Here is a 24,861-nt window from a genome sequence, read left to right on the forward strand (position 1 = left end):
ATGCCCTTCAGGGATCTCTGTGAGAGTGGAGCAGAGTCAATAGCAAAAACAGGTATATCCTTTTCTAATGTGCAAACCTGAAAACCATGCATGGCTACAAATTGAGTATCAATAAGATTGACGGCCGCTCCACTATCGACAAAAATTTCACAAGAAATGAGTTTGCTCCCTAGCGCTACCCTGGCATCAAAGAGAAAACGGGAACTGCAGGTCAGAGGAAAAGCATCAATTCCTACATCAACTTTGCCCAAAGTAGCAGATGAAGCAGAGTTTGATGATATACCCTTTGAGGTTTTTCTCTTATTATAACTCTTTGTACAGTTCAAGAATTTCCTAGACGGACAAACATTTGCCAAATGACCTATGCCCCCACAACAAAAACACACAGTTCTCTGAGGACTAAATCCTCCTTTATCAGGGGCAAGTCAACCTAGCTGCATGGGCTCCTCCACAGAGGGAACCGAGAGAGGATGAGGCCCCTGCACACTGAATGAGTCCGCACAACTGCCCCAAGACTGAAAATGACTGGACAGAGAGGTCTCGTTTCTTTCTCTTAGACGCCTGTCAAGGCGTACCGCCAATGACATGGCAGACTGACATGGCAGACTCTAAGGACGTTGGTCTCTCATGGAAAGCAAACGCATCCTTCAATCTCTCTGAGAGACCATGAGAGAACTGACTCCGGAGTGCAGCATCATTCCAACCTGAATCAGCTGCCCATCTCCGAAATTCAGAACAATAAAGCTCCGCAGACAGTATCCGAAGTACTTGCTTCAGCAGAACACAGATCCAGTGAAAAGATATCACACAGGTGAAGATACTCAAGCGAGAGATACAGCTCAAATGAAAAGTATAATCCGCACCTCTACAGAGAAGGAGGGGTGATTTAAAGGCAACAAAATCAAACACAGGAGGGACAGCTGGGAGGAAGGAAACCGAAAGTAAAGACCTCATCAGAGGGGCGTGAAACAGGGCAGAGGGAACTCCTCCAAGCTCTAGTAGTGACATCATCACAGGGGTGGAGAAACAGAGCTGTGAGAACGTCTCAAAGCTCTGGTAGTGACAGCTGATCCTACTTCTGAGTCTTCTACAGATAAGTTTTGTTCATTCATTTGTGTTTTTCTGTTTGCTGGATCCCAGGTGACCCTGACTCCCTCCGTATCAAGTGTAGGGAGCCGGTGGCCATGTCCCCTCACTATTATAGGGTGTTCAGGAGTTATACAGTCGAGGTACGTGGATATGCGATCATCTACCGTTGAGATTTTCGCATAGGCTGAGCAGTCAGGGAGAGAGCCAGGTCTGATGCAGGGCTCTCCCTTTTGTTCCTTAGTTTTGGATCCAGTGAGTCGGATATTCATTTTGTTGTCTTCTAGTTTCCTGTACACCTTCCGTGACATTATAAACCGCCAAAACCGTCTCAAGCATGGATCCGGTTTCCATTTTGACTGAACGCATGCAGGGTCTTTCATTGGAGGTAGCAGATCTCCGTAAGACTCTTTCTCAGTTTCAGGTGACCGGTTCAGCTTGCGTTCATGGAGTTTGTTCTGAGCCTAAGATCTCGCTCCCGGATACGTTCTCCGGGGGTAGTGAGAATTTTGTTTGTTTTAGAGAGGCTTGCAAACTCCATTTTCGCCTACTTCCCCATTCCTCTGGTGATGAGGAACGGAGGGTGGGGATCATCATCTCGCTGCTCAGGGATAACGCTCAGTCCTGGGCCTTTTCGCTGCCGGTGGGGGCACGGCCCCTCCGTTCAGTGGATGAATTATTTTTAGCCCTGGGTCAGATATATGATGATCCAGATCGTATTGCTCTGGCTGAGTCTAGACTACGTCTTTTATGTCAGGGTAAACAATCTGCAGAGATATACTGCTCAGAATTTCGGAGATGGGCAGCTGATACTGGTTGGATTGATGCTGCACTCCGAAGTCAATTTTGCCATGGTCTTTCAGAGGGATTGAAAGATGCATTTGCCTTTCATGAGAGACCTACCTCCTTGGACTCTGCCATGTCTCGGGCCGCTCGTATTGACAGGCGTCTTAGAGAGAGAGGAGAGATCACTCCTTCCTGTCATACTCAGTCCCAGGACAGTGCGGCGGTCTCATTCAGTGCACAGGGGTCTCAGTCGCTTTCAATCCCTTCTGAGCAGGAGCCCATGCAGCTCGGTTTGATTGCCTCTGACAGTGGAAGATTCAGTCCTCATAGGAAGGTTTGTTTCTGTTGTGGGGGTATAAATCATTTGGCAAATGTTTGTCCCTTTAGGAGATTCAGACAGTCTTTTGAGAGTAATAAAGAAACTAAAAGAAAAAAATCCTTTAAAAATGTTCCATCTGTTACCATTGGCAAGGTTGATGCGGAAATTGAAGGTTTTCCGTTTGCTTGTAATTCCCGTTTTGTCCTACCTGCCAGGGTGGCGCTAGAGAGCAAGAACATTTTTTGTTAGATTTTTGTAGATAGTGGAGCAGCTGTCAATCTTATTGATAATCAATTTGCTATAACTCATGGTTTCCAGGTATGTACTTTGGGAAAGGATATACCTGTTTTTGCTATTGATTCCGCTCCACTTTCTCAGAAATCGTTAAAGGGCATAGTTCACAATATCCGTTTGATTGTGAGTGATGCTCATGTTTAGGATGTGTCATGTTTCGTCCTTAGCGGGTTGCCTACTCCTCTTGTGTTGGGGCTACCCTGGCTCACTAAACATAAACCCACCATTGATTGGCAAGCGAGGCAAATAAATGGTTGGAGTGACTTTTGCAGAGAGAATTGCCTCACGACATCTGTTTCTGAGGTTTCTACTAAGACTGTACCATCTTTTCTCTCAGAATTTTCGGATGTCTTCTCTGAGAGTGGTGTTCAGGACTTGCCCCCGCACAGGGAGTACGATTGCCCTATTAATCTCACCCCAGGCGCCAAGCTGCCTAAGTCTCGTTTATACAATCTCTCCCAACCTGAAAGGGTCGCTATGCGTGCTTATATCTCTGAGAGTCTGAGAAAGGGACACATACGACCCTCGAAGTCACCTGTTGCCGCTGTTTTTTTCTTTGTTAAGAAAAAAGATGGTTCTTTAAGACCATGTCTGGATTTCAGGGAGCTGAACAGTATCACAATTTGTGACCCTTATCCGCTTCCTCTGATCCCGGACCTGTTTAACCAGATTGTTGGGGCTAAAGTTTTTTCCAAGTTGGATCTAAGAGGGGCATACAACCTGGTCAGGGTCAGAGAAAGAGACGAATGGAAGACGGCCTTCAATACCCCTGAGGGCCATTTTGAGAATTTGGTTATGCCTTTTGGTTTGATGAATGCTCCAGCCGCCTTTCAGCATTTTGTGAACAGCATTTTTTATCATTTAATGGGGAAATTTGTATTAGTGTATCTAGATGACATTTTGATTTTTTCTCCTGATTTCAAAACTCATAAGGAACACTTACGTCAGGTCTTGCTCATCCTGCGGGAGAATAAATTGTACGCTAAACTGGAAAAAAATGTGTTTGCGGTTCCAGAAATTCAATTTCTGGGGTTTCTTCTCTCCGCTTCTGGTTTTCGCATGGACCCCGAGAAGGTCCGCCCTGTGCTTGAGTGGGAGCTTCCTGAGAATCAGAAGGCGCTGATGCGGTTTTTGGGCTTTGCCAATTATTACAGGAAGTTTATTTTGAATTATTCCTCTGTTGTTAAACCACTCATTGATATGACTAGAAAGTGGGTAGATTTTTCCTTATGGTCGGTAGAGGTGCGTAAGGCCTTTTCTAATATCAAGGAGAGTTTTGCTTCCGCTCCCATCTTGGTACAACCTGATATTTCTCTACCCTTCATAGCTGAGGTTGATGCTTCTGAGGTGGGTGTGGATGCGGTCTTGTCTCAGGGTCCCTCTCCTGCCAAATGGCGACGGTGTGCCTTTTTCTCGAAGAAACTCTCCTCCGCAGAGAGAAATTACGATGTGGGAGATAGGGAGTTGTTGGCCATCAAGTTGGCTTTTGAGGAATGGCGCCATTGGCTAGAGGGAGCCAGACACCCTATTACCGTGTTTACTGACCATAAGAATCTGGCCTACTTGGAGTCAGCCAAGCGTCTGAACCCGAGACAGGCCCGATGGTCTTTGTTTTTTTCCAGGTTTAATTTTGTTGCCACGTTCCGCCCTGGGGTTAAGAATGTGAAGGCGGATGCCCTGTCACGTTGTTTTCCGGGAGGTGGGAATTTTGAAGACCCGGGTCCCATTTTGGCTGAAGGTGTGGTGGTCTCTGCTCTTTATCCTGAATTGGAGGCAGAGGTTCAGGTAGCCCAGTCAGAGGCTCCTGATCTTTGTCCTCCTGGGAGGTTGTTTGTGCCTCTCGCTTTAAGACACAAGATTTTTAAGGAACACCACGATACTGTCCTTGGTGGGCACCCGGGGGCAAGAGCCACAGTGGATCTCATCGCTCAGAGATTCTGGTGGCCGGCGCTTCGTAAGTCGGTTGAGGGTTTTGTGGCAGCCTGCGAGACCTGCGCTCGTGCCAAAGTCCCTCATTCACGGCCATCAGGTCCTCTCCTTCCCTTACCCATTCCTTCCCGTCCTTGGACACATCTGTCCATGGACTTCATTACGGACCTGCCTCGATCCTCGGGGAAGACTGTGATTCTAGTGGTGGTGGACCGTTTTAGCAAAATGGTGCATTTCATCCCTTTTCCTGGCTTGCCCAATGCTAAGACGCTGGCGCAGGCATTTATTGATCACATTGTCAAATTGCATGGTATTCCTTTAGACACAGTCTCTGATAGGGGCACGCAGTTTGTTTCCAGATTCTGGAAGGCTTTCTGTTCAAGCTTGGGGGTTCGGTTGTCATTCTCTTCTTCTTTCCACCCACAGTCGAATGGCCAGACAGAGCGCGTCAATCAGAATCTGGAGACATATCTGCGCTGTTTTGTGGCGGAGAATCAGGAGGATTGGTGTTCTTTTTTGTCCCTTGCTGAGTTTGCTTTAAATAACCGTCATCAGGAGTCCTCTGATAAGTCACCATTTTTTGGTGCATATGGGTTTCATCCGCAGTTTGGGACATTCTCTGGAGAGGGGTCTTCTGGTTTACCTGATGAGGACAGATTCTCCTTGTCTTTGTCATCTATTTGGCAAAAGATTCAGGATAATCTAAAGAGCATGAGTGAGAGATATAAGCGTGTAGCGGATAAGAGTGCCTGGTCCGGACCTGAATGTTGGTGATCGGGTGTGGTTGTCTACTAAGAATATCAAATTGAAGGTTCCCTCCTGGAAGTTGGGTCCTAAGTTTATTGGGCCTTACAAAATCTTGTCCGTCATCAATCCTGTTGCCTACCGTCTTGATCTTCCTCAGACTTGGAAGATCCATAATGTTTTTCATAAGTCCTTATTAAAACCTTATGTCCAACCCATTGTACCCTCGTCGTTGCCTCCTCCTCCGATTGTGGTTGATGGTAATCTTGAATTTCAGGTCTGTGGTCTCCTCATGCTGTTGCCACCTCCACACAATGTCACCTTGCCACTCTGTGGTCTCCTCATGCTGCTGCCACCTTCACACTATGCCACCTTGCCACTATGTGGTCTTTTGATGCTGCTGCCACCTCCAAACTATGTCACCTTGCCACTCTGTGGCCTCCTGATGCTGCCTCCACCTCCACACTCTGTCATTGTGCCACTCTATGGCCTCCTCCTGATGCTTTCACCTCACAACTATGTCATAGGGCTACTCTGTGGACTTCTCATGCTGTTCCCACCCTCCCCACTTCATGACTGGGTGTCACCACCAGACATCTGAGAAGCTCTGACAGATGCCTTTCAGAACCTCCTCCTTGAGCTTCCTTTTGTTTTACTTTCATTTTCTCATCTCGTTAGCCTCTCTCAGCTGTCATGTAGTTGCACTGATTGCATCCCTTTAAATCCCTTCCCAGACTGCTTCACTTTGCGGTTTATATTCCTTCCTGAAGTGTGTGCATGCTGATGTCACGGCTGTAAGTGAGCAACAAGAGCCTACACAGTGAAAAGCAACTGACCGGACCCGAACTAGGGAGGATAAAGGGTGACCCCTGTCAGACCCTAAAAGCTCTCCCTAAGCTGCTCAGCCTATGCGGACACCCCAATGGTGGATGATCACATATCCTCGTACCTCAACTATATAACACCTGAACACCCTACAATAGTGAGGAGACACAACCACCGGCTCCCTACACTAGACACGGAGGGAGTCAGGGTCACCTGGGATCCAGCAAACAGAAAATCACAAATGAATGTACACTTAACTGAAGGAGGTGCAGCTGCAGTGAAAACAGATCCAAAGTCAGCAGACAGTATCCGAAGTACTTGCTTCAGCAGAACACAGATCCAGTGAAAAGATATCACACAGGTGAAGATACTCAAGCAAGAGATACAGCTCAAATGAAAAGTATAATCCGCACCTCTACAGAGGAGGAGGGGTGATTTAAAGGCAACAAAATCAAACACAGGAGGGACAGCTGGGAGGAAGGAAACCGAAAGTAAAGACCTCATCACAGGGGCGGAGAAACAGGGCAGAGGGAAGTCCTCCAAGCTCTAGTAGTGACATCATCACAGGGGTGGAGAAACAGAGCTGTGAGAACGTCTCAAAGCTCTGGTAGTGACAGTACCCCCCCTCTGCGGGTGGACTCCGGACACCCAGGACCCACCGTCTCAGGATGAGCCTTATGAAATGCCCTGATGAGGCGAGTGGCTTTAATGTCCGACACCGGAACCCACATCCTCTCCTCAGGACCATAACCCTTCCAATGAACGAGGTACTGAAGAGAACCGCGGACAATGCGAGAGTCCACAATTCTGGAAACCTCAAACTCCAGATTGCCATCAACCAAAATCGGAGGAGGAGGCAAAGAGGAGGGCTGGACATATGGTTTTAAAAGAGCCATGTGAAATACATTATGTATCTTCCAAACCCGTGGAAGATCAAGACGGAAGGCAACAGGATTGACGACTGACAAGATTTTATAAGGCCCAATAAACTTGGGACCCAATTTCCAGGAGGGAACCTTCAGTTTAATATTTCTTGTAGACAACCACACCAGATCACCCACATTCAGGTCCGGACCAGGCATACGTCTCTTATCAGCCACACGCTTATATTTCTCACTCATCTTTCTAAGATTACTCTGAATCTTTTGCCAAATGGTAGACAAAGACGAGGAAAATCTCTCCTCCTCAGGCAAACCAGAGGGAGCCCCTCCCGAGAATGTCCCAAACTGCGGATGGAACCCATATGCACCAAAGAATGGTGACTTATCAGAAGATTCCTGATGACGGTTGTTCAGAGCAAACTCAGCAAGAGGGAGAAATGAACACCAATCATCCTGGTTCTCTGCCACAAAACAGCGCAAATATGTCTCCAGATTCTGGTTGACGCGTTCAGTCTGACCATTCGACTGCGGGTGAAAAGCAGAAGAGAAGGACAGCCGAACCCCCAGGCGAGAACAGAAAGCCTTCCAGAATCTGGACACAAACTGCGTGCCTCTATCGGAAACAATATCCGAGGGAATGCCATGCAATTTAACAATATGGTTGACAAAAGCTTGCGCCAACGTTTTAGCACTGGGTAAACCAGGGAAGGGTACGAAATGAGCCATCTTGCTAAAACGGTCCACCACCACCAGGATCACCGACTTCCCTGAGGAACGAGGAAGATCCGTGATAAAGTCCATGGAGAGGTGTGTCCAAGGACGGGAAGGTATGGGTAACGGGAGAAGGGGACCTGAAGGCCGTGAACGAGGGACCTTAGCGCAAGCGCACGTCTCACAAGCAGCCACAAAACCCTCCACCGACTTACGAACAGCCAGCCACCAAAATCTCCAAGCAATGAGATCTACCGTGGCTCTACTCCCAGGGTGACCAGCAAGAATAGTATCATGATGCTCCTTGAAGAGTTTGTGACGTAACTCAGGAGGCACAAACAACTTCCCAGGAGGACAACGGGCAGGTACCTCAGTCTGGGCAGCCTGGACCTCGGCCTCCAAATCAGAATACAGAGCAGAAACAACCACCCCCTCCGCCAAAATGGGACCCAGGTCCTCGGAGTTTCCTCCTCCCGAAAAACAGTGAGAGAGAGCATCAGCCTTCACATTTTTGATCCCAGGGCGGAATGTAACGACAAAATTGAATCTGGAGAAGAACAGAGACCATCTGGCCTGTCTCGGATTCATACGCCTAGCCGACTCCAAGTACGCCAGATTCTTATGGTCGGTAAAAACGGTGATAGGGTGCCTGACCCCCTCCAACCAATGGCGCCATTCCTCGAAAGCCAACTTGATGGCCAACAACTCCCTATCTCCCACATCATAGTTTCTCTCTGCCGGGGAGAGTTTTTTAGAGAAAAAGGCACAGGGTCGCCACTTGGCAGGAGAAGGGCCCTGGGACAAAACCGCACCCACACCCACCTCGGAAGCATCCACCTCAACAATAAAAGGTAAGGAAACATCGGGATGCACCAAGACGGGAGCAGACGCAAAACTCTCTTTAATCTTGGAAAAAGCTGGAAGCGCCTCCTCCGACCAAGAGGAAAAATCTGCCCCTTTTTTGTCATGTCAGTGAGGGGTTTGACAACAGAGGAATAATTCAAAATGAACTTTCTTTAATAGTTCGCAAAACCCAGAAAGCGCATCAATGCCTTCTGATTCTCAGGAAGCTCCCACTCCAGCACAGCACGGACCTTCTCCGGATCCATGCGAAAACCAGAAGCAGAGAGGAGAAAACCCAGAAATTGAATCTCCGATACCATAAAAACACATTTCTCCAGCTTGGCGTACAATTTATTCTCCCACAGAATCCGCAGAACCTGAAAAAGATTATCCTGATGGGTCTGAATATCAGGGGAAAAAATCTAAATATCATCAAGATACACCAATACAAATTTCCCCATTAAATGGTAGAAAATACTGTTAAAAAAATGCTGAAAGACGGCCGGAGCATTCATCAGGCCGAAAGGCATAACGAGATTCTCAAAATGCCCGTTAGGGGTATTAAAGGCCGTTTTCCATTCATCCCCCTCTCTGACCCTGACCAGGTTGTATGCGCCTCTCAAATCCAATTTGGAAAAAACCTTGGCCCCAACAATTTGGTTGAAGAGGTCCGGGATCAGAGGAAGGGGATAGGGATCGCGAATCGTGATACGGTTCAGCTCCCTAAAATCTAGGCAAGGTCTCAGAGAGCCATCTTTCTTTTTAACAAAAAAAAAAAACAGCGGCAACAGGTGATTTTGAGGGACGAATATGCCCCTTATCGAGACTCTCAGAGATATAAGTTCGCATTGCGATTCTTTCCGGTTGTGAGAGATTGTAGAGGCGTGCTTTTGGCAGTTTGGCGCCGGGAATGAGGTTAATGGGACAGTCAAACTCCCGGTGAGGAGGTAGCTCCTGAACACCGCTCTCGGAAAACACGTCCGAGAAATCATAGAGAAATGATGGCACCGTTTTAGTAGACACCTCTGCAAAAATCGCTGTGAGACAATTCTCTTTACAAAACTTACTCCACTCATTTATTTGCCTTCCAGAGTAACCCCAAAACTAGAGGAGAAGGCAATCCGTTAAGGACGAAACAAGATATATCCTCCACATGAGTGTCACCTACCGCTAACCGGATATTGTGAACAATGCCCTTCAGGGATCTCTGTGAGAGTGGAGCAGAGTCAATAGCAAAAACAGGTATATCCTTTTCTAATGTGCAAACCTGAAAACCATGCATGGCTACAAATTGAGTATCAATAAGATTGACGGCCGCTCCACTATCGACAAAAATTTCACAAGAAATGAGTTTGCTCCCTAGCGCTACCCTGGCATCAAAGAGAAAACGGGAACTGCAGGTCAGAGGAAAAGCATCAATTCCTACATCAACTTTGCCCAAAGTAGCAGATGAAGCAGAGTTTGATGATATACCCTTTGAGGTTTTTCTCTTATTATAACTCTTTGTACAGTTCAAGAATTTCCTAGACGGACAAACATTTGCCAAATGACCTATGCCCCCACAACAAAAACACACAGTTCTCTGAGGACTAAATCCTCCTTTATCAGGGGCAAGTCAACCTAGCTGCATGGGCTCCTCCACAGAGGGAACCGAGAGAGGATGAGGCCCCTGCACACTGAATGAGTCCGCACAACTGCCCCAAGACTGAAAATGACTGGACAGAGAGGTCTCGTTTCTTTCTCTTAGACGCCTGTCAAGGCGTACCGCCAATGACATGGCAGACTGACATGGCAGACTCTAAGGACGTTGGTCTCTCATGGAAAGCAAACGCATCCTTCAATCTCTCTGAGAGACCATGAGAGAACTGACTCCGGAGTGCAGCATCATTCCAACCTGAATCAGCTGCCCATCTCCGAAATTCAGAACAATAAAGCTCCGCAGACAGTATCCGAAGTACTTGCTTCAGCAGAACACAGATCCAGTGAAAAGATATCACACAGGTGAAGATACTCAAGCGAGAGATACAGCTCAAATGAAAAGTATAATCCGCACCTCTACAGAGAAGGAGGGGTGATTTAAAGGCAACAAAATCAAACACAGGAGGGACAGCTGGGAGGAAGGAAACCGAAAGTAAAGACCTCATCAGAGGGGCGTGAAACAGGGCAGAGGGAACTCCTCCAAGCTCTAGTAGTGACATCATCACAGGGGTGGAGAAACAGAGCTGTGAGAACGTCTCAAAGCTCTGGTAGTGACAGCTGATCCTACTTCTGAGTCTTCTACAGATAAGTTTTGTTCATTCATTTGTGTTTTTCTGTTTGCTGGATCCCAGGTGACCCTGACTCCCTCCGTATCAAGTGTAGGGAGCCGGTGGCCATGTCCCCTCACTATTATAGGGTGTTCAGGAGTTATACAGTCGAGGTACGTGGATATGCGATCATCTACCGTTGAGATTTTCGCATAGGCTGAGCAGTCAGGGAGAGAGCCAGGTCTGATGCAGGGCTCTCCCTTTTGTTCCTTAGTTTTGGATCCAGTGAGTCGGATATTCATTTTGTTGTCTTCTAGTTTCCTGTACACCTTCCGTGACATTATAAACCGCCAAAACCGTCTCAAGCATGGATCCGGTTTCCATTTTGACTGAACGCATGCAGGGTCTTTCATTGGAGGTAGCAGATCTCCGTAAGACTCTTTCTCAGTTTCAGGTGACCGGTTCAGCTTGCGTTCATGGAGTTTGTTCTGAGCCTAAGATCTCGCTCCCGGATACGTTCTCCGGGGGTAGTGAGAATTTTGTTTGTTTTAGAGAGGCTTGCAAACTCCATTTTCGCCTACTTCCCCATTCCTCTGGTGATGAGGAACGGAGGGTGGGGATCATCATCTCGCTGCTCAGGGATAACGCTCAGTCCTGGGCCTTTTCGCTGCCGGTGGGGGCACGGCCCCTCCGTTCAGTGGATGAATTATTTTTAGCCCTGGGTCAGATATATGATGATCCAGATCGTATTGCTCTGGCTGAGTCTAGACTACGTCTTTTATGTCAGGGTAAACAATCTGCAGAGATATACTGCTCAGAATTTCGGAGATGGGCAGCTGATACTGGTTGGATTGATGCTGCACTCCGAAGTCAATTTTGCCATGGTCTTTCAGAGGGATTGAAAGATGCATTTGCCTTTCATGAGAGACCTACCTCCTTGGACTCTGCCATGTCTCGGGCCGCTCGTATTGACAGGCGTCTTAGAGAGAGAGGAGAGATCACTCCTTCCTGTCATACTCAGTCCCAGGACAGTGCGGCGGTCTCATTCAGTGCACAGGGGTCTCAGTCGCTTTCAATCCCTTCTGAGCAGGAGCCCATGCAGCTCGGTTTGATTGCCTCTGACAGTGGAAGATTCAGTCCTCATAGGAAGGTTTGTTTCTGTTGTGGGGGTATAAATCATTTGGCAAATGTTTGTCCCTTTAGGAGATTCAGACAGTCTTTTGAGAGTAATAAAGAAACTAAAAGAAAAAAATCCTTTAAAAATGTTCCATCTGTTACCATTGGCAAGGTTGATGCGGAAATTGAAGGTTTTCCGTTTGCTTGTAATTCCCGTTTTGTCCTACCTGCCAGGGTGGCGCTAGAGAGCAAGAACATTTTTTGTTAGATTTTTGTAGATAGTGGAGCAGCTGTCAATCTTATTGATAATCAATTTGCTATAACTCATGGTTTCCAGGTATGTACTTTGGGAAAGGATATACCTGTTTTTGCTATTGATTCCGCTCCACTTTCTCAGAAATCGTTAAAGGGCATAGTTCACAATATCCGTTTGATTGTGAGTGATGCTCATGTTTAGGATGTGTCATGTTTCGTCCTTAGCGGGTTGCCTACTCCTCTTGTGTTGGGGCTACCCTGGCTCACTAAACATAAACCCACCATTGATTGGCAAGCGAGGCAAATAAATGGTTGGAGTGACTTTTGCAGAGAGAATTGCCTCACGACATCTGTTTCTGAGGTTTCTACTAAGACTGTACCATCTTTTCTCTCAGAATTTTCGGATGTCTTCTCTGAGAGTGGTGTTCAGGACTTGCCCCCGCACAGGGAGTACGATTGCCCTATTAATCTCACCCCAGGCGCCAAGCTGCCTAAGTCTCGTTTATACAATCTCTCCCAACCTGAAAGGGTCGCTATGCGTGCTTATATCTCTGAGAGTCTGAGAAAGGGACACATACGACCCTCGAAGTCACCTGTTGCCGCTGTTTTTTTCTTTGTTAAGAAAAAAGATGGTTCTTTAAGACCATGTCTGGATTTCAGGGAGCTGAACAGTATCACAATTTGTGACCCTTATCCGCTTCCTCTGATCCCGGACCTGTTTAACCAGATTGTTGGGGCTAAAGTTTTTTCCAAGTTGGATCTAAGAGGGGCATACAACCTGGTCAGGGTCAGAGAAAGAGACGAATGGAAGACGGCCTTCAATACCCCTGAGGGCCATTTTGAGAATTTGGTTATGCCTTTTGGTTTGATGAATGCTCCAGCCGCCTTTCAGCATTTTGTGAACAGCATTTTTTATCATTTAATGGGGAAATTTGTATTAGTGTATCTAGATGACATTTTGATTTTTTCTCCTGATTTCAAAACTCATAAGGAACACTTACGTCAGGTCTTGCTCATCCTGCGGGAGAATAAATTGTACGCTAAACTGGAAAAAAATGTGTTTGCGGTTCCAGAAATTCAATTTCTGGGGTTTCTTCTCTCCGCTTCTGGTTTTCGCATGGACCCCGAGAAGGTCCGCCCTGTGCTTGAGTGGGAGCTTCCTGAGAATCAGAAGGCGCTGATGCGGTTTTTGGGCTTTGCCAATTATTACAGGAAGTTTATTTTGAATTATTCCTCTGTTGTTAAACCACTCATTGATATGACTAGAAAGTGGGTAGATTTTTCCTTATGGTCGGTAGAGGTGCGTAAGGCCTTTTCTAATATCAAGGAGAGTTTTGCTTCCGCTCCCATCTTGGTACAACCTGATATTTCTCTACCCTTCATAGCTGAGGTTGATGCTTCTGAGGTGGGTGTGGATGCGGTCTTGTCTCAGGGTCCCTCTCCTGCCAAATGGCGACGGTGTGCCTTTTTCTCGAAGAAACTCTCCTCCGCAGAGAGAAATTACGATGTGGGAGATAGGGAGTTGTTGGCCATCAAGTTGGCTTTTGAGGAATGGCGCCATTGGCTAGAGGGAGCCAGACACCCTATTACCGTGTTTACTGACCATAAGAATCTGGCCTACTTGGAGTCAGCCAAGCGTCTGAACCCGAGACAGGCCCGATGGTCTTTGTTTTTTTCCAGGTTTAATTTTGTTGCCACGTTCCGCCCTGGGGTTAAGAATGTGAAGGCGGATGCCCTGTCACGTTGTTTTCCGGGAGGTGGGAATTTTGAAGACCCGGGTCCCATTTTGGCTGAAGGTGTGGTGGTCTCTGCTCTTTATCCTGAATTGGAGGCAGAGGTTCAGGTAGCCCAGTCAGAGGCTCCTGATCTTTGTCCTCCTGGGAGGTTGTTTGTGCCTCTCGCTTTAAGACACAAGATTTTTAAGGAACACCACGATACTGTCCTTGGTGGGCACCCGGGGGCAAGAGCCACAGTGGATCTCATCGCTCAGAGATTCTGGTGGCCGGCGCTTCGTAAGTCGGTTGAGGGTTTTGTGGCAGCCTGCGAGACCTGCGCTCGTGCCAAAGTCCCTCATTCACGGCCATCAGGTCCTCTCCTTCCCTTACCCATTCCTTCCCGTCCTTGGACACATCTGTCCATGGACTTCATTACGGACCTGCCTCGATCCTCGGGGAAGACTGTGATTCTAGTGGTGGTGGACCGTTTTAGCAAAATGGTGCATTTCATCCCTTTTCCTGGCTTGCCCAATGCTAAGACGCTGGCGCAGGCATTTATTGATCACATTGTCAAATTGCATGGTATTCCTTTAGACACAGTCTCTGATAGGGGCACGCAGTTTGTTTCCAGATTCTGGAAGGCTTTCTGTTCAAGCTTGGGGGTTCGGTTGTCATTCTCTTCTTCTTTCCACCCACAGTCGAATGGCCAGACAGAGCGCGTCAATCAGAATCTGGAGACATATCTGCGCTGTTTTGTGGCGGAGAATCAGGAGGATTGGTGTTCTTTTTTGTCCCTTGCTGAGTTTGCTTTAAATAACCGTCATCAGGAGTCCTCTGATAAGTCACCATTTTTTGGTGCATATGGGTTTCATCCGCAGTTTGGGACATTCTCTGGAGAGGGGTCTTCTGGTTTACCTGATGAGGACAGATTCTCCTTGTCTTTGTCATCTATTTGGCAAAAGATTCAGGATAATCTAAAGAGCATGAGTGAGAGATATAAGCGTGTAGCGGATAAGAGTGCCTGGTCCGGACCTGAATGTTGGTGATCGGGTGTGGTTGTCTACTAAGAATATCAAATTGAAGGTTCCCTCCTGGAAGTTGGGTCCTAAGTTTATTGGGCCTTACAAAATCTTGTCCGTCATCAATCCTGTTGCCTACCGTCTTGATCTTCCTCAGACTTGGAAGATCCATAATGTTTTTCATAAGTCCTTATTAAAACCTTATGTCCAACCCATTGTACCCTCGTCGTTGCCTCCTCCTCCGATTGTGGTTGATGGTAATCTTGAATTTCAGGTCTCTAGGTTTGTGGATTCTCGTGTGGTCCGCGGTTCTCTCCAGTACCTCGTTCATTGGGAGGGTTATGGTCCTGAGGAGAGGATGTGGGTCCCAGTGACGGACATTAAGGCCACTCGTCTCATCAGGGCTTTCCATAGGTTCCATCCTGAGAAGGTGGGCTCTGAGTGTCCGGAGTACACTCGTAGAAGGAGGGGTACTGTCACCACCAGACATCTGAGAAGCTCTGACAGATGCCTTTCAGAACCTCCTCCTTGAGCTTCCTTTTGTTTTACTTTTATTTTCTCATCTCGTTAGCCTCTCTCAGCTGTCATGTAGTTGCACTGATTGCATCCCTTTAAATCCCTTCCCAGACTGCTTCACTTTGCGGTTTATATTCCTTCCTGGAGTGTGTGCATGCTGATCCTACTTCTAAGTCTTCTACAGATACGTTTTGTTCATTAATTTGTGTTTTTCTGTTTGCTGGATCCCAGGTGACCCTGACTCCCTCCATATCAAGTGTAGGGAGCCGGTGGCCGTCTCCCCTCACTATTATAGGGTGTTCAGGAGTTACACAGTCGAGGTACGTGGATATGCGATCATCTACCATTGGTATTTTCGCATAGGCTGAGCAGTCAGGGAGAGAGCCAGGTCTGATGCAGGGCTCTCCCTTATGTTCCTTAGTTTTGGATCCAGTGAGTCGGATATTCATTTTGTGTCTTCTAGTTTCCTGTACACCTTCCGTGACACTGGGCCACTATTTTGCCTTTGGGTCTGGCTGGCATCATCATTTATTTGACCCTTCTTCTGATCTGTCAGAAGGAAGGAAAAATGAGACGCACACCGAATCCTGTCTGTGTAGCAGCTGTAAGGCCTGTATGGTTCCATCAGAATTGGCTTGTGACTTGGTAGCCAAAAGCAGGAGTGGGTACAAAACACAGAAGACGTGCAAATATTCCATTCATGTGTCATCTCTGTTTTGGATCAACTCCTGTTTTTTTGGGCATTAGCAATACTGATGGATTACTGCCCAAATGCTGACCGAGTCAAGGCGGATGGTCAACAGACAGAATCAGTTTTTTGTGGGTTATTGTTCTGACGGATCAGAGAAAGGGCAAAATAATCAGTGACATCAACACAAACTTACTGCTGACACCCTCTGCACAATGTCGGGGGGCTCTACTTGTATATAATAGAACAGTTCTGTAGACATCTATGTAGAATGAGCTGACGACGGTGTAAAAGGAGTGCACTACTTCTTGGCGCTTACATCGACCTGTAAGGCTGTGCTTATACTTGAGTTATTTGATCAGTTTTGGCCCTGTGACTGCCCAAATAAGTGAAGTGTGCAGTGATTCTAAGAGTGATGCCTGTCATCTGCATGTCATATTGACTCACAGTATTATTTTACTACCACAGCAGACTCCCCATGCGGGTTACTGCAAAGCACAGTGTTCTACACCACTATAAAGCCAGGAAATAGCAGTTTTTAATGCGAATACATTTAGATTGAACCAATATTTTTTTTTTATTCGCTGATCTCTAATTATCAGTTGTAAAATTGATTTATACGTTTTTTTTTTATAATCAGCAGTGTTACATTGGAAGACTGTTGCTGCCCTGTTCTCCTGGGTAGGCACGGGCGCCATTCCACTGACCCCTCAGTGTTTTCTCTGCCGACCACCCGTGGCTTCGTTTCAGCAGGCCTGGCTACCAGGAACATCTGCTCTGTCTCCCCTTGCAGGCCATAGCCTGTGCTTTCCTGCTCATCAGCTTGCCCATGTGGTGCGCTGAAGAGCTGTGTGCCCTCTACTTGTAATATTGATTTATGGAAAGTTGTTCATAATCAGAGGTGTAATAATAATCATTCCACTCACCCCTCAGTGTTTTCTCTGATAGCTTAGAACCAGATGATCTGCTCTGTCTTCCCTAGCAGGCTGTGCCGTTTTTGGCAGCTAGGCCTCTCCAGTCTGCCCATAAGGTGCGTGTGCTCCCTGGCTCTTAAAGGGCTAGTGTGCATGTACACCCATTTGCTGGACAGCTCAGGTTACTTAAGGCACCTTCTCCTGTTGTAAGGTGCCTGAACAATAGGTAATCTAGGTTGCTAGTTCCCTGCAAAGGTGTGCTGTATCTGTTTGTCTCCCCGTGTACCGAACTCTGCCTGATTCCTGGATTTTGACCTTCCACTGCCTGTCCTGTCTCATGTCAGACCTCCGCATTGACCCTTCGTTTCCTACCCTGACTTCGGCTTATTTACTATATTGCACCTACTTAGCCTGACCTGACCTGTACCTAACTATGATTTTACCTGACCACCATTGTCTCCCCTACAGTGAACTCTAGATCCCCATATAGGGGTTTAAGGGTCACTGCCAGGATAACGCTATTAGGTTTACTGTAGATGAAAACATAATCTGTTGCTTGACTCAGTGGTTCCACACTCACTGCCATAACAAGAGGTACACTTTAAAGGGGTTAGCCAGGACTTAAATAGGCCACTACCTCTTGGAATAGGTGTAGATGGCAGCTGACACACATGAGTCAGAGATACTGATGTAAAATTTCCTTCTGCTAAGTGCTTGAAAATGGTCCAGAGACAGCAGCGTGTCATGAAGGTGACACCTGTGTCTGGATGGTGGACAATAAAACTGTGGGAGCCGTTTGTGTTTGTCTGCAGGTGCTTCCAACACCTCCTTACAGCTAGTTAAGAATGGCCTAGATGGAAGGCAATTCACCAGTTAAATTATGTGCCCCACTCTCAAAGTCTTTCAACTGGGCAAAATGTCTTTACCTTCATCACAGAGGCATGTATAGCAGTGAATGATCTCTCACCAAAAGAAAGGTATACTACCTAAAAGTTGCCTCTGAGCCTTTTCATAGGGAAGTGGGGGAAGCATTTTATGCCCTCTTGTGGGGAGACCCGGTGTCTAATCAGACAACACCTGTACTCATTTTCATATCTACCTGAGTGATAACGGCATGCTGATTTTTGCAGCAATATTTTTTGTCAAAGAAAGTATTTTACTTTTAAACATTTGCCATTTTGCATCATTATTGTTCTAGATATGTTCTGATTTAAACCATTTCTTAGCAGAAAAGAAAAACCACAAATCATATTATTCAGATTGTTTAATTATCAGGATCATATATTAAGCTATAAGTTGAAGGGGTTGTCCAACTCCTTACAAATGATGACCTATCTTCAGGATAGGCCATCATCACTATCTGATCAATGACAGTCAAACACCCAGCTGATCTGCAGTAACTCCAGAACTGTGAGCAGGAAATACACAGGTCCGTCTGTCGTGAAGTGGATGCAGCTCATTATTGCAGCACTGCTCCCATTCACTTCAGTGCAAGTAGCAATGCTGTTACCAGCTCTGTCCACTGCACAATGGACAGATCTGTCAAGTTCTGGAGCTACTACAAAACAGCTGATAAACAAGGGTGCTGTGCGTCTGGATAGGCCCTCACTTGCAAAGAGCTGAACAACATATTTAAGGATACTATTACTTTCACCCAAAAAAGGAAATTTTAGATAAAAAAAGTTTTACCAAAAATGTACATTATGCTCCAAAAACATTTTTGAATTGCACTTTTATTTCTCCATTTTTCATTAATTGCAAAGGACATCACTAACTAACAGGAAGGACTTACCTCTTTTGGTGAAAGTATGGAGATGTAATCTTCATATATATTCCTAGCCTTTTCTTCGACAAGTTTCTTATTTTGTTCATTCTTCAAGTCTTCACATGCCAGCCAGAAAAGCAGATTTTCTTCACTGTATTCTGTGCGTAAAAATTCTCGGAAGAGATTTCTTCCTGCAGGACTCCGCATCATCTTGTCAAAATTATGAGACCAAGACAGAATTTCCTCAGTAGTTGGAATTTGGCTGAAAGTCAAAATGTCTTATTAGTCTACTCTCATATGTACTTTGTGTCATTAACAGTGATTGTACAGAGCGAGATGGTTGTGCGACAAAAACAGATCCAGTAGGATTATTAGTAGTGTTTTTAGATTAATTGTATCATACAAAGATAACTGTTGTAATGTATGTGAGCATGTTGATATGAACATCACAGAATTTGGTGTCAACATAATATATCACATCATTTTTCAAAAACACATACCAACATTGGTATACGTACATGTCATAGTGGGACCCAATGCAGCTGACTATGGGTGGGGGCTCCTACTCCAATTCAGGCTACAATTATCTTACTTTATTGTGGATACTGTGAACCTGCATAGGGCTACCCCTTGGACAGAGATGAAAAAAGTTGATCCATTAAGACAAACTCTATTCATATTTCCTCTAATTTCCTAATTTTCAAACTTCTCTCGCTCCAGGGGGTATTATAATGCTGAGGTGGCCACAATGCCCATGGTGTGACCAAAGATTTAGGTGTAGCCACTGAACCGAATGGGGTCACAGCACAACTCACAAGTTGCTGCAACCACAACCCCAAGATCACAAAAAATCCATCCCTACTCGATTATTTGCAATTCTGGGGCCACAGTTGTAGCAATTTAAGTGTTGCACTCCAACCCCATTCAATGGCTGCACCGTTACACAGCAATCTCGGATGCATGATGGGTGTTATGGCCAAGACTGTGTTGCAAGTTTGTTACTTGTTTACCTATTTATTTGCCATACTATATGAGATCACATATACGCCCAACTCAAATGTCATATGTAATATATTAAATAAATCAAGATCCACCTAATTATCAAAGAAGATAACTAGAAAACTACATATTGGTAGTAGAAGATAGCCAACATGCGTAATAAAAAAAAAAAGAAAAAAGAAAGTTTTTCATTCAAACATCAACATTAAAGAAAAAAATGCATAATGTATTTGGTGTCTGTGTAATTCCTATAGAAGTAAATGGAGTGGTGGACCAACATGAATGCTATTCAGAGAGGGACTCAAGGACTTCTTTTTCTCGGGATTGCCGAGGGCCCCAGCAGTTGGGCCCTCTGTGAGCTGACATTTATCACCTATCTCCTTGGATAGATAGTTTTAGTGGGACAACCCTTTTAAAGTGTACTGGTTGGTAAAGCTTGAGACTATACACGGCCACATATTAGGAGATGTATTAAACTAAACTAAAACTATCTTTGTTACCCATAGCAGCCAATCCGAGTGTAGCTTCCATGTCTCATATTCTTCTTGTATAATAAATTGCTGAAATGGCTATATGATAGGTCAGTTTTATAAAATCAAAGATATACTTAACCACTTCAGCCCCGCTAGCTAAAACCCCCTTCATGACCAGAGCACTTTTTACACTTCGGCACTACACTACTTTCACAGTTTATCGCTCGGTCATGCAACTTACCACCCAAATGAATTTTACCTCCTTTTCTTCTCACTAATAGAGCTTTCATTTGGTGGTATTACATTGCTGCTGACATTTTTACTTTTTTTGTTATTAATCGAAATGTAACGATTTTTTTGCAAAAAAATGAAATTTTTCACTTTCAGCTGTAAAATTTTGCAAAAAAAAAACGACATCCATATATAAATTTTTCGCTAAATTTATTGTTCTACATGTCTTTGATAAAAAAAAAATGTTTGGGCAAAAAAAAAAAATGGTTTGGGTAAAAGTTATAGCGTTTACAAACTATGGTACAAAAATGTGAATTTCCGCTTTTTGAAGCAGCTCTGACTTTCTGAGCACCTGTCATGTTTCCTGAGGTTCTACAATGCCCAGACAGTAGAAAAACCCCACAAATGACCCCATTTCGGAAAGTAAACACCCTAGGGTATTCGCTGATGGGCATAGTGAGTTCATAGAACTTTTTATTTTTTGTCACAAGTTAGCGGAAAATGATGATTTTTATTTAATTTTTTTTTTTTCTTACAAAGTCTCATATTCCACTAACTTGCGACAAAAAATAAAAAATTCTAGGAACTCGCCAGGCCCCTCACGGAATACCTTGGGGTGTCTTCTTTCCAAAATGGGGTCACTTGTGGGGTAGTTATACTGCCCTGGCAATTTAGGGGCCCAAATGTGTGAGAAGTACTTTGCAATCAAAATGTGTAAAAAATGGCCTGCGAAATCCGAAAGGTGCACTTTGGAATATGTGCCCCTTTGCCCACATTGGCTGCAAAAAAGTGTCACACATCTGGTATCGCCGTACTCAGGAGAAGTTGGGGAATGTGTTTTGGGGTGTCATTTTACATATACCCATGCTGGGTGAGAGAAATATCTTGGCAAAAGACAACTTTTCCAATTTTTTTATACAAAGTTGGCATTTGACCAAGATATTTTTCTCACCCAGCATGGGTATATGTAAAATGACACCCCAAAACACATTCCCCAACTTCTCCTGAGTACGGCGATACCAGATGTGTCACACTTTTTTGCAGCCAAGGTGGGCAAAGGGGCACATATTCCAAAGTGCACCTTTCGGATTTCGCCGGCCATTTTTTACACATTTTGATTGCAAAGTTCTTCTCACACATTTGGGCCCCTAAATTGCCAGGGCAGTATAACTACGCCACAAGTGACCCCATTTTGGAAAGAAGACACCCCAAGGTATTCCGTGAGGGGCATGGCGAGTTCCTAGAATTTTTTATTTTTTGTCGCAAGTTAGTGGAATATGAGACTTTGTAAGGAAAAAAGAAAAAAAAAGAAAAATCATAATTTTCCGCTAACTTGTGACAAAAAATAAAAAATTCTAGGAACTCGCCGTGCCCCTCACGGAATACCTTGGGGTGTCTTCTTTCCAAAATGGGGTCACTTGTGGGGTAGTTATACTGCCCTGGCAATTTAGGGGCCCAAATGTGTGAGAAGTACTTTGCAATCAAAATGTGTAAAAAATGGCCTGCGAAATCCGAAAGGTGCACTTTGGAATATGTGCCCCTTTGCCCACATTGGCTGCAAAAAAGTGTCACACATCTGGTATCGCCGTACTCAGGAGAAGTTGGGGAATGTGTTTTGGGGTGTCATTTTACATATACCCATGCTGGGTGAGAAAAATATCTTGGTCAAATGCCAACTTTGTATAAAAAAATGGGAAAAGTTATCTTTTGCCAAGATATTTCTCTCACCCAGCATGGGTATATGTAAAATGACACCCCAAAACACATTCCCCAACTTCTCCTGAGTACGGCGATACCAGATGTGTGACACTTTTTTGCAGCCTAGATGCGCAAAGGTGCCCAAATTCCTTCTAGGAGGGCATTTTTAGACATTTGGATCCCAGACTTCTTCTCACACTTTCGGGCCCCTAAAAAGCCAGGGCAGTATAAATACCCCACATGTGACCCCACTTTGGAAAGAAGACACCCCAAGGTATTCAATGAGGGGCATGGCGAGTTCATAGAAATTTTTTTTTTTTTTGCATAAGTTAGCGGAAATTGTTTTTTTTTTTTTTTCTCACAAAGTCTCACTTTCCGCTAACTTAGGACAAAAATTTCAATCTTTCATGGACTCAATATGCCCCTCATGGAATACCTTGGGGTGTCTTCTTTCCGAAATGGGGTAACATGTGTGGTATTTATACTGCCCTGGCTTTTTAGGGACCCTAAAGCGTGAGAAGAAGTCTGGAATATAAATGTCTAAAAATGTTTACGCATTTGGATTCCGTGAGGGGTATGGTGAGTTCATGTGAGATTTTATTTTTTAACACAAGTTAGTGGAATATGAGACTTTGTAAGAAAAAATAAACAAAAAAATATATATATTTCCGCTAACTTGGGCCAAAAAAATGTCTGAATGGAGCCTTACAGGGGGGGGGGGGGGGGGGGGTGATCAATGACAGGGGGGTGATCAATGACAGGGGGGGTGATCACCCATATAGACTCCCTGATCACCCCCCTGTCATTGATCACCCCCCTGGTAAGGCTCCATTCAGACGTCCGTATGATTTTTACGGATCCACTGATACATGGATCGGATCCGCAAAACACATGCGGACGTCTGAATGGAGCCTTACAGGGGGGTGATCAATGACAGGGGGTGATCAGGGTGATCACCCCCCTGTCATTGATCACCCCCCCGTAAGGCTCCATTCAGACGTCCGTATGATTTTTACGGATCCATGGATACATGGATCGGATCCGCAAAACACATGCGGACGTCTGAATGGAGCCTTACAGGGGGGTGATCAATGACAGGGGGTGATCAGGGTGATCACCCCCCTGTCATTGATCACCCCCCTGGTAAGGCTCCATTCAGACGTCCGTATGATTTTTACGGATCCACTGATACATGGATCGGATCCGCAAAACACTAATCCAAGTTGTTCCTGCTTTCTATTTTAATTTTTATTTGTATATTCATTGTAATATTGCTGATATCCCTAAACTGTTACTGCCATTATTGATATTAACCATTGCTATTGCTGCTAATACTATTTCTATGGATATTTAATCATTTTTATGAACATTGTGATTTTTATATGAACATTGTGATTGCTTTATGTCTATATTTTTAAACAATAAATTGTCCTCCATGTACCCGTAATTAGAGTGCCTGCTCATTAATACCATAATTTTAACTTTTTAAAAGTGACAAGGGTGAGTCATAATTGAGCAAGAGCACCCGTTTCCAGAAAACCAGTGGAGAGCCGCCTTTTTTGCTATTTATTTTATGGATCGGATCCGCAAAACACATGCGGACGTCTGAATGGAGCCTTACAGGGGGGTGATCAATGACAGGGGGTGATCACCCCCCTGTCATTGATCACCCCCCCTGTAAGGCTCCATTCAGACGTCCGTATGATTTTTACGGATCCATGGATACATGGATCGGATCCGCAAAACACATGCGGACGTCTGAATGGAGCCTTACAGGGGGGTGATCAATGACAGGGGGGTGATCAATGACAGGGGGTAATCAGGGAGTGTATATGGGTGATCACCCGCCTGTCATTGATCACCCCCCTGTAAGGCTCCATTCAGACGTCCGCATGTGTTTTGCGGATACGATCCATGTATCCATGGATCCGTAAAAATCATACGGACGTCTGAACAGAGCCTGACAGGGGGGTGATCAATGACAGGGGGGTGATCAATGACAGGGGGGTGATCAGGGAGTTTATATGGGGTGATCATGGGTGATCAGGGGTTTATAAGGGGTTAATAAGTGACGGGGGGGGGGTGTAGTGTAGTGTGGTGTTTGGTGCGACTGTACTGAGCTACCTGAGTCCTCTGGTGGTCGATCCTAACAAAAGGGACCACCAGAGGACAAGGTAGCAGGTATATTAGACGCTGTTATCAAAACAGCGTCTAATATACCTGTTAGGGGTTAAAAAATTCAGATCTCCAGCCTGCCAGCGAGCGATCGCCGCTGGCAGGCTGGGGATCCACTCGCTTACCTTCTTTTCCTGTGAGCGAGCGCGCCTGTGTGCGCGCGTTCACAGGAAATCCCGGCCCTCGCGAGATGACGCGTATATGCGTCGTCGTGCGCAGGGCTGCCGCCTCCGGACCGCACATCTGCGTTAGGCGGTCCGGAGGCGGTTAAAGGGGTTGGCCCATCTCATACATATAGCTAGGATATGCCACCTAAGTCAGTAGAGGCGGGTCCCACCTCTGGGACCTGCACCTATCTCTAGAACAGGACCTCAAAATCAAAAGAGAGCGCACCACACATGCTCGGCGTACTGCTTATTCACTTCTATGGTAGTTGTGAAAAGATCCAAGCTGGCACTCGGCCATTTTTAGAAGTGAATAGAGGATGGCTGCTATTGCCTCGTGTGCCCTTGTTCACTTTGGGGGCCTCGTCCTAGAGATAGGACCGGCACCTATCTGACATTGATGTCATATAATAGCTATATGCCACCAATGTATGAGATAGGGCCAACTTAAAGGACAGGAAAAAATAAT

The 24,861-nt window shown here is 45.5% G+C and overlaps 1 protein-coding gene across 3 annotated transcripts in view; it reads right to left on the bottom strand.

Annotated features, from left to right (window-relative positions):
* RGS17 (regulator of G protein signaling 17) overlaps positions 1–24,861 on the bottom strand; it is a 136,164-nt gene that overhangs the window by 19,577 nt on the left and 91,726 nt on the right. For all 3 annotated transcript variants that reach the window (XM_044291498.1, XM_044291497.1, XM_044291496.1), the window contains exon 4: positions 18,680–18,914. In XM_044291498.1, coding sequence (XP_044147433.1) covers positions 18,680–18,914 — 235 coding nt within the window. The remainder of the gene's footprint in view (positions 1–18,679; positions 18,915–24,861) is intronic.

This window comes from Bufo gargarizans, chromosome 4, assembly GCF_014858855.1.
Source record: "Bufo gargarizans isolate SCDJY-AF-19 chromosome 4, ASM1485885v1, whole genome shotgun sequence".
In the NCBI taxonomy this organism is placed as follows: Eukaryota; Metazoa; Chordata; class Amphibia; order Anura; family Bufonidae; genus Bufo; species Bufo gargarizans.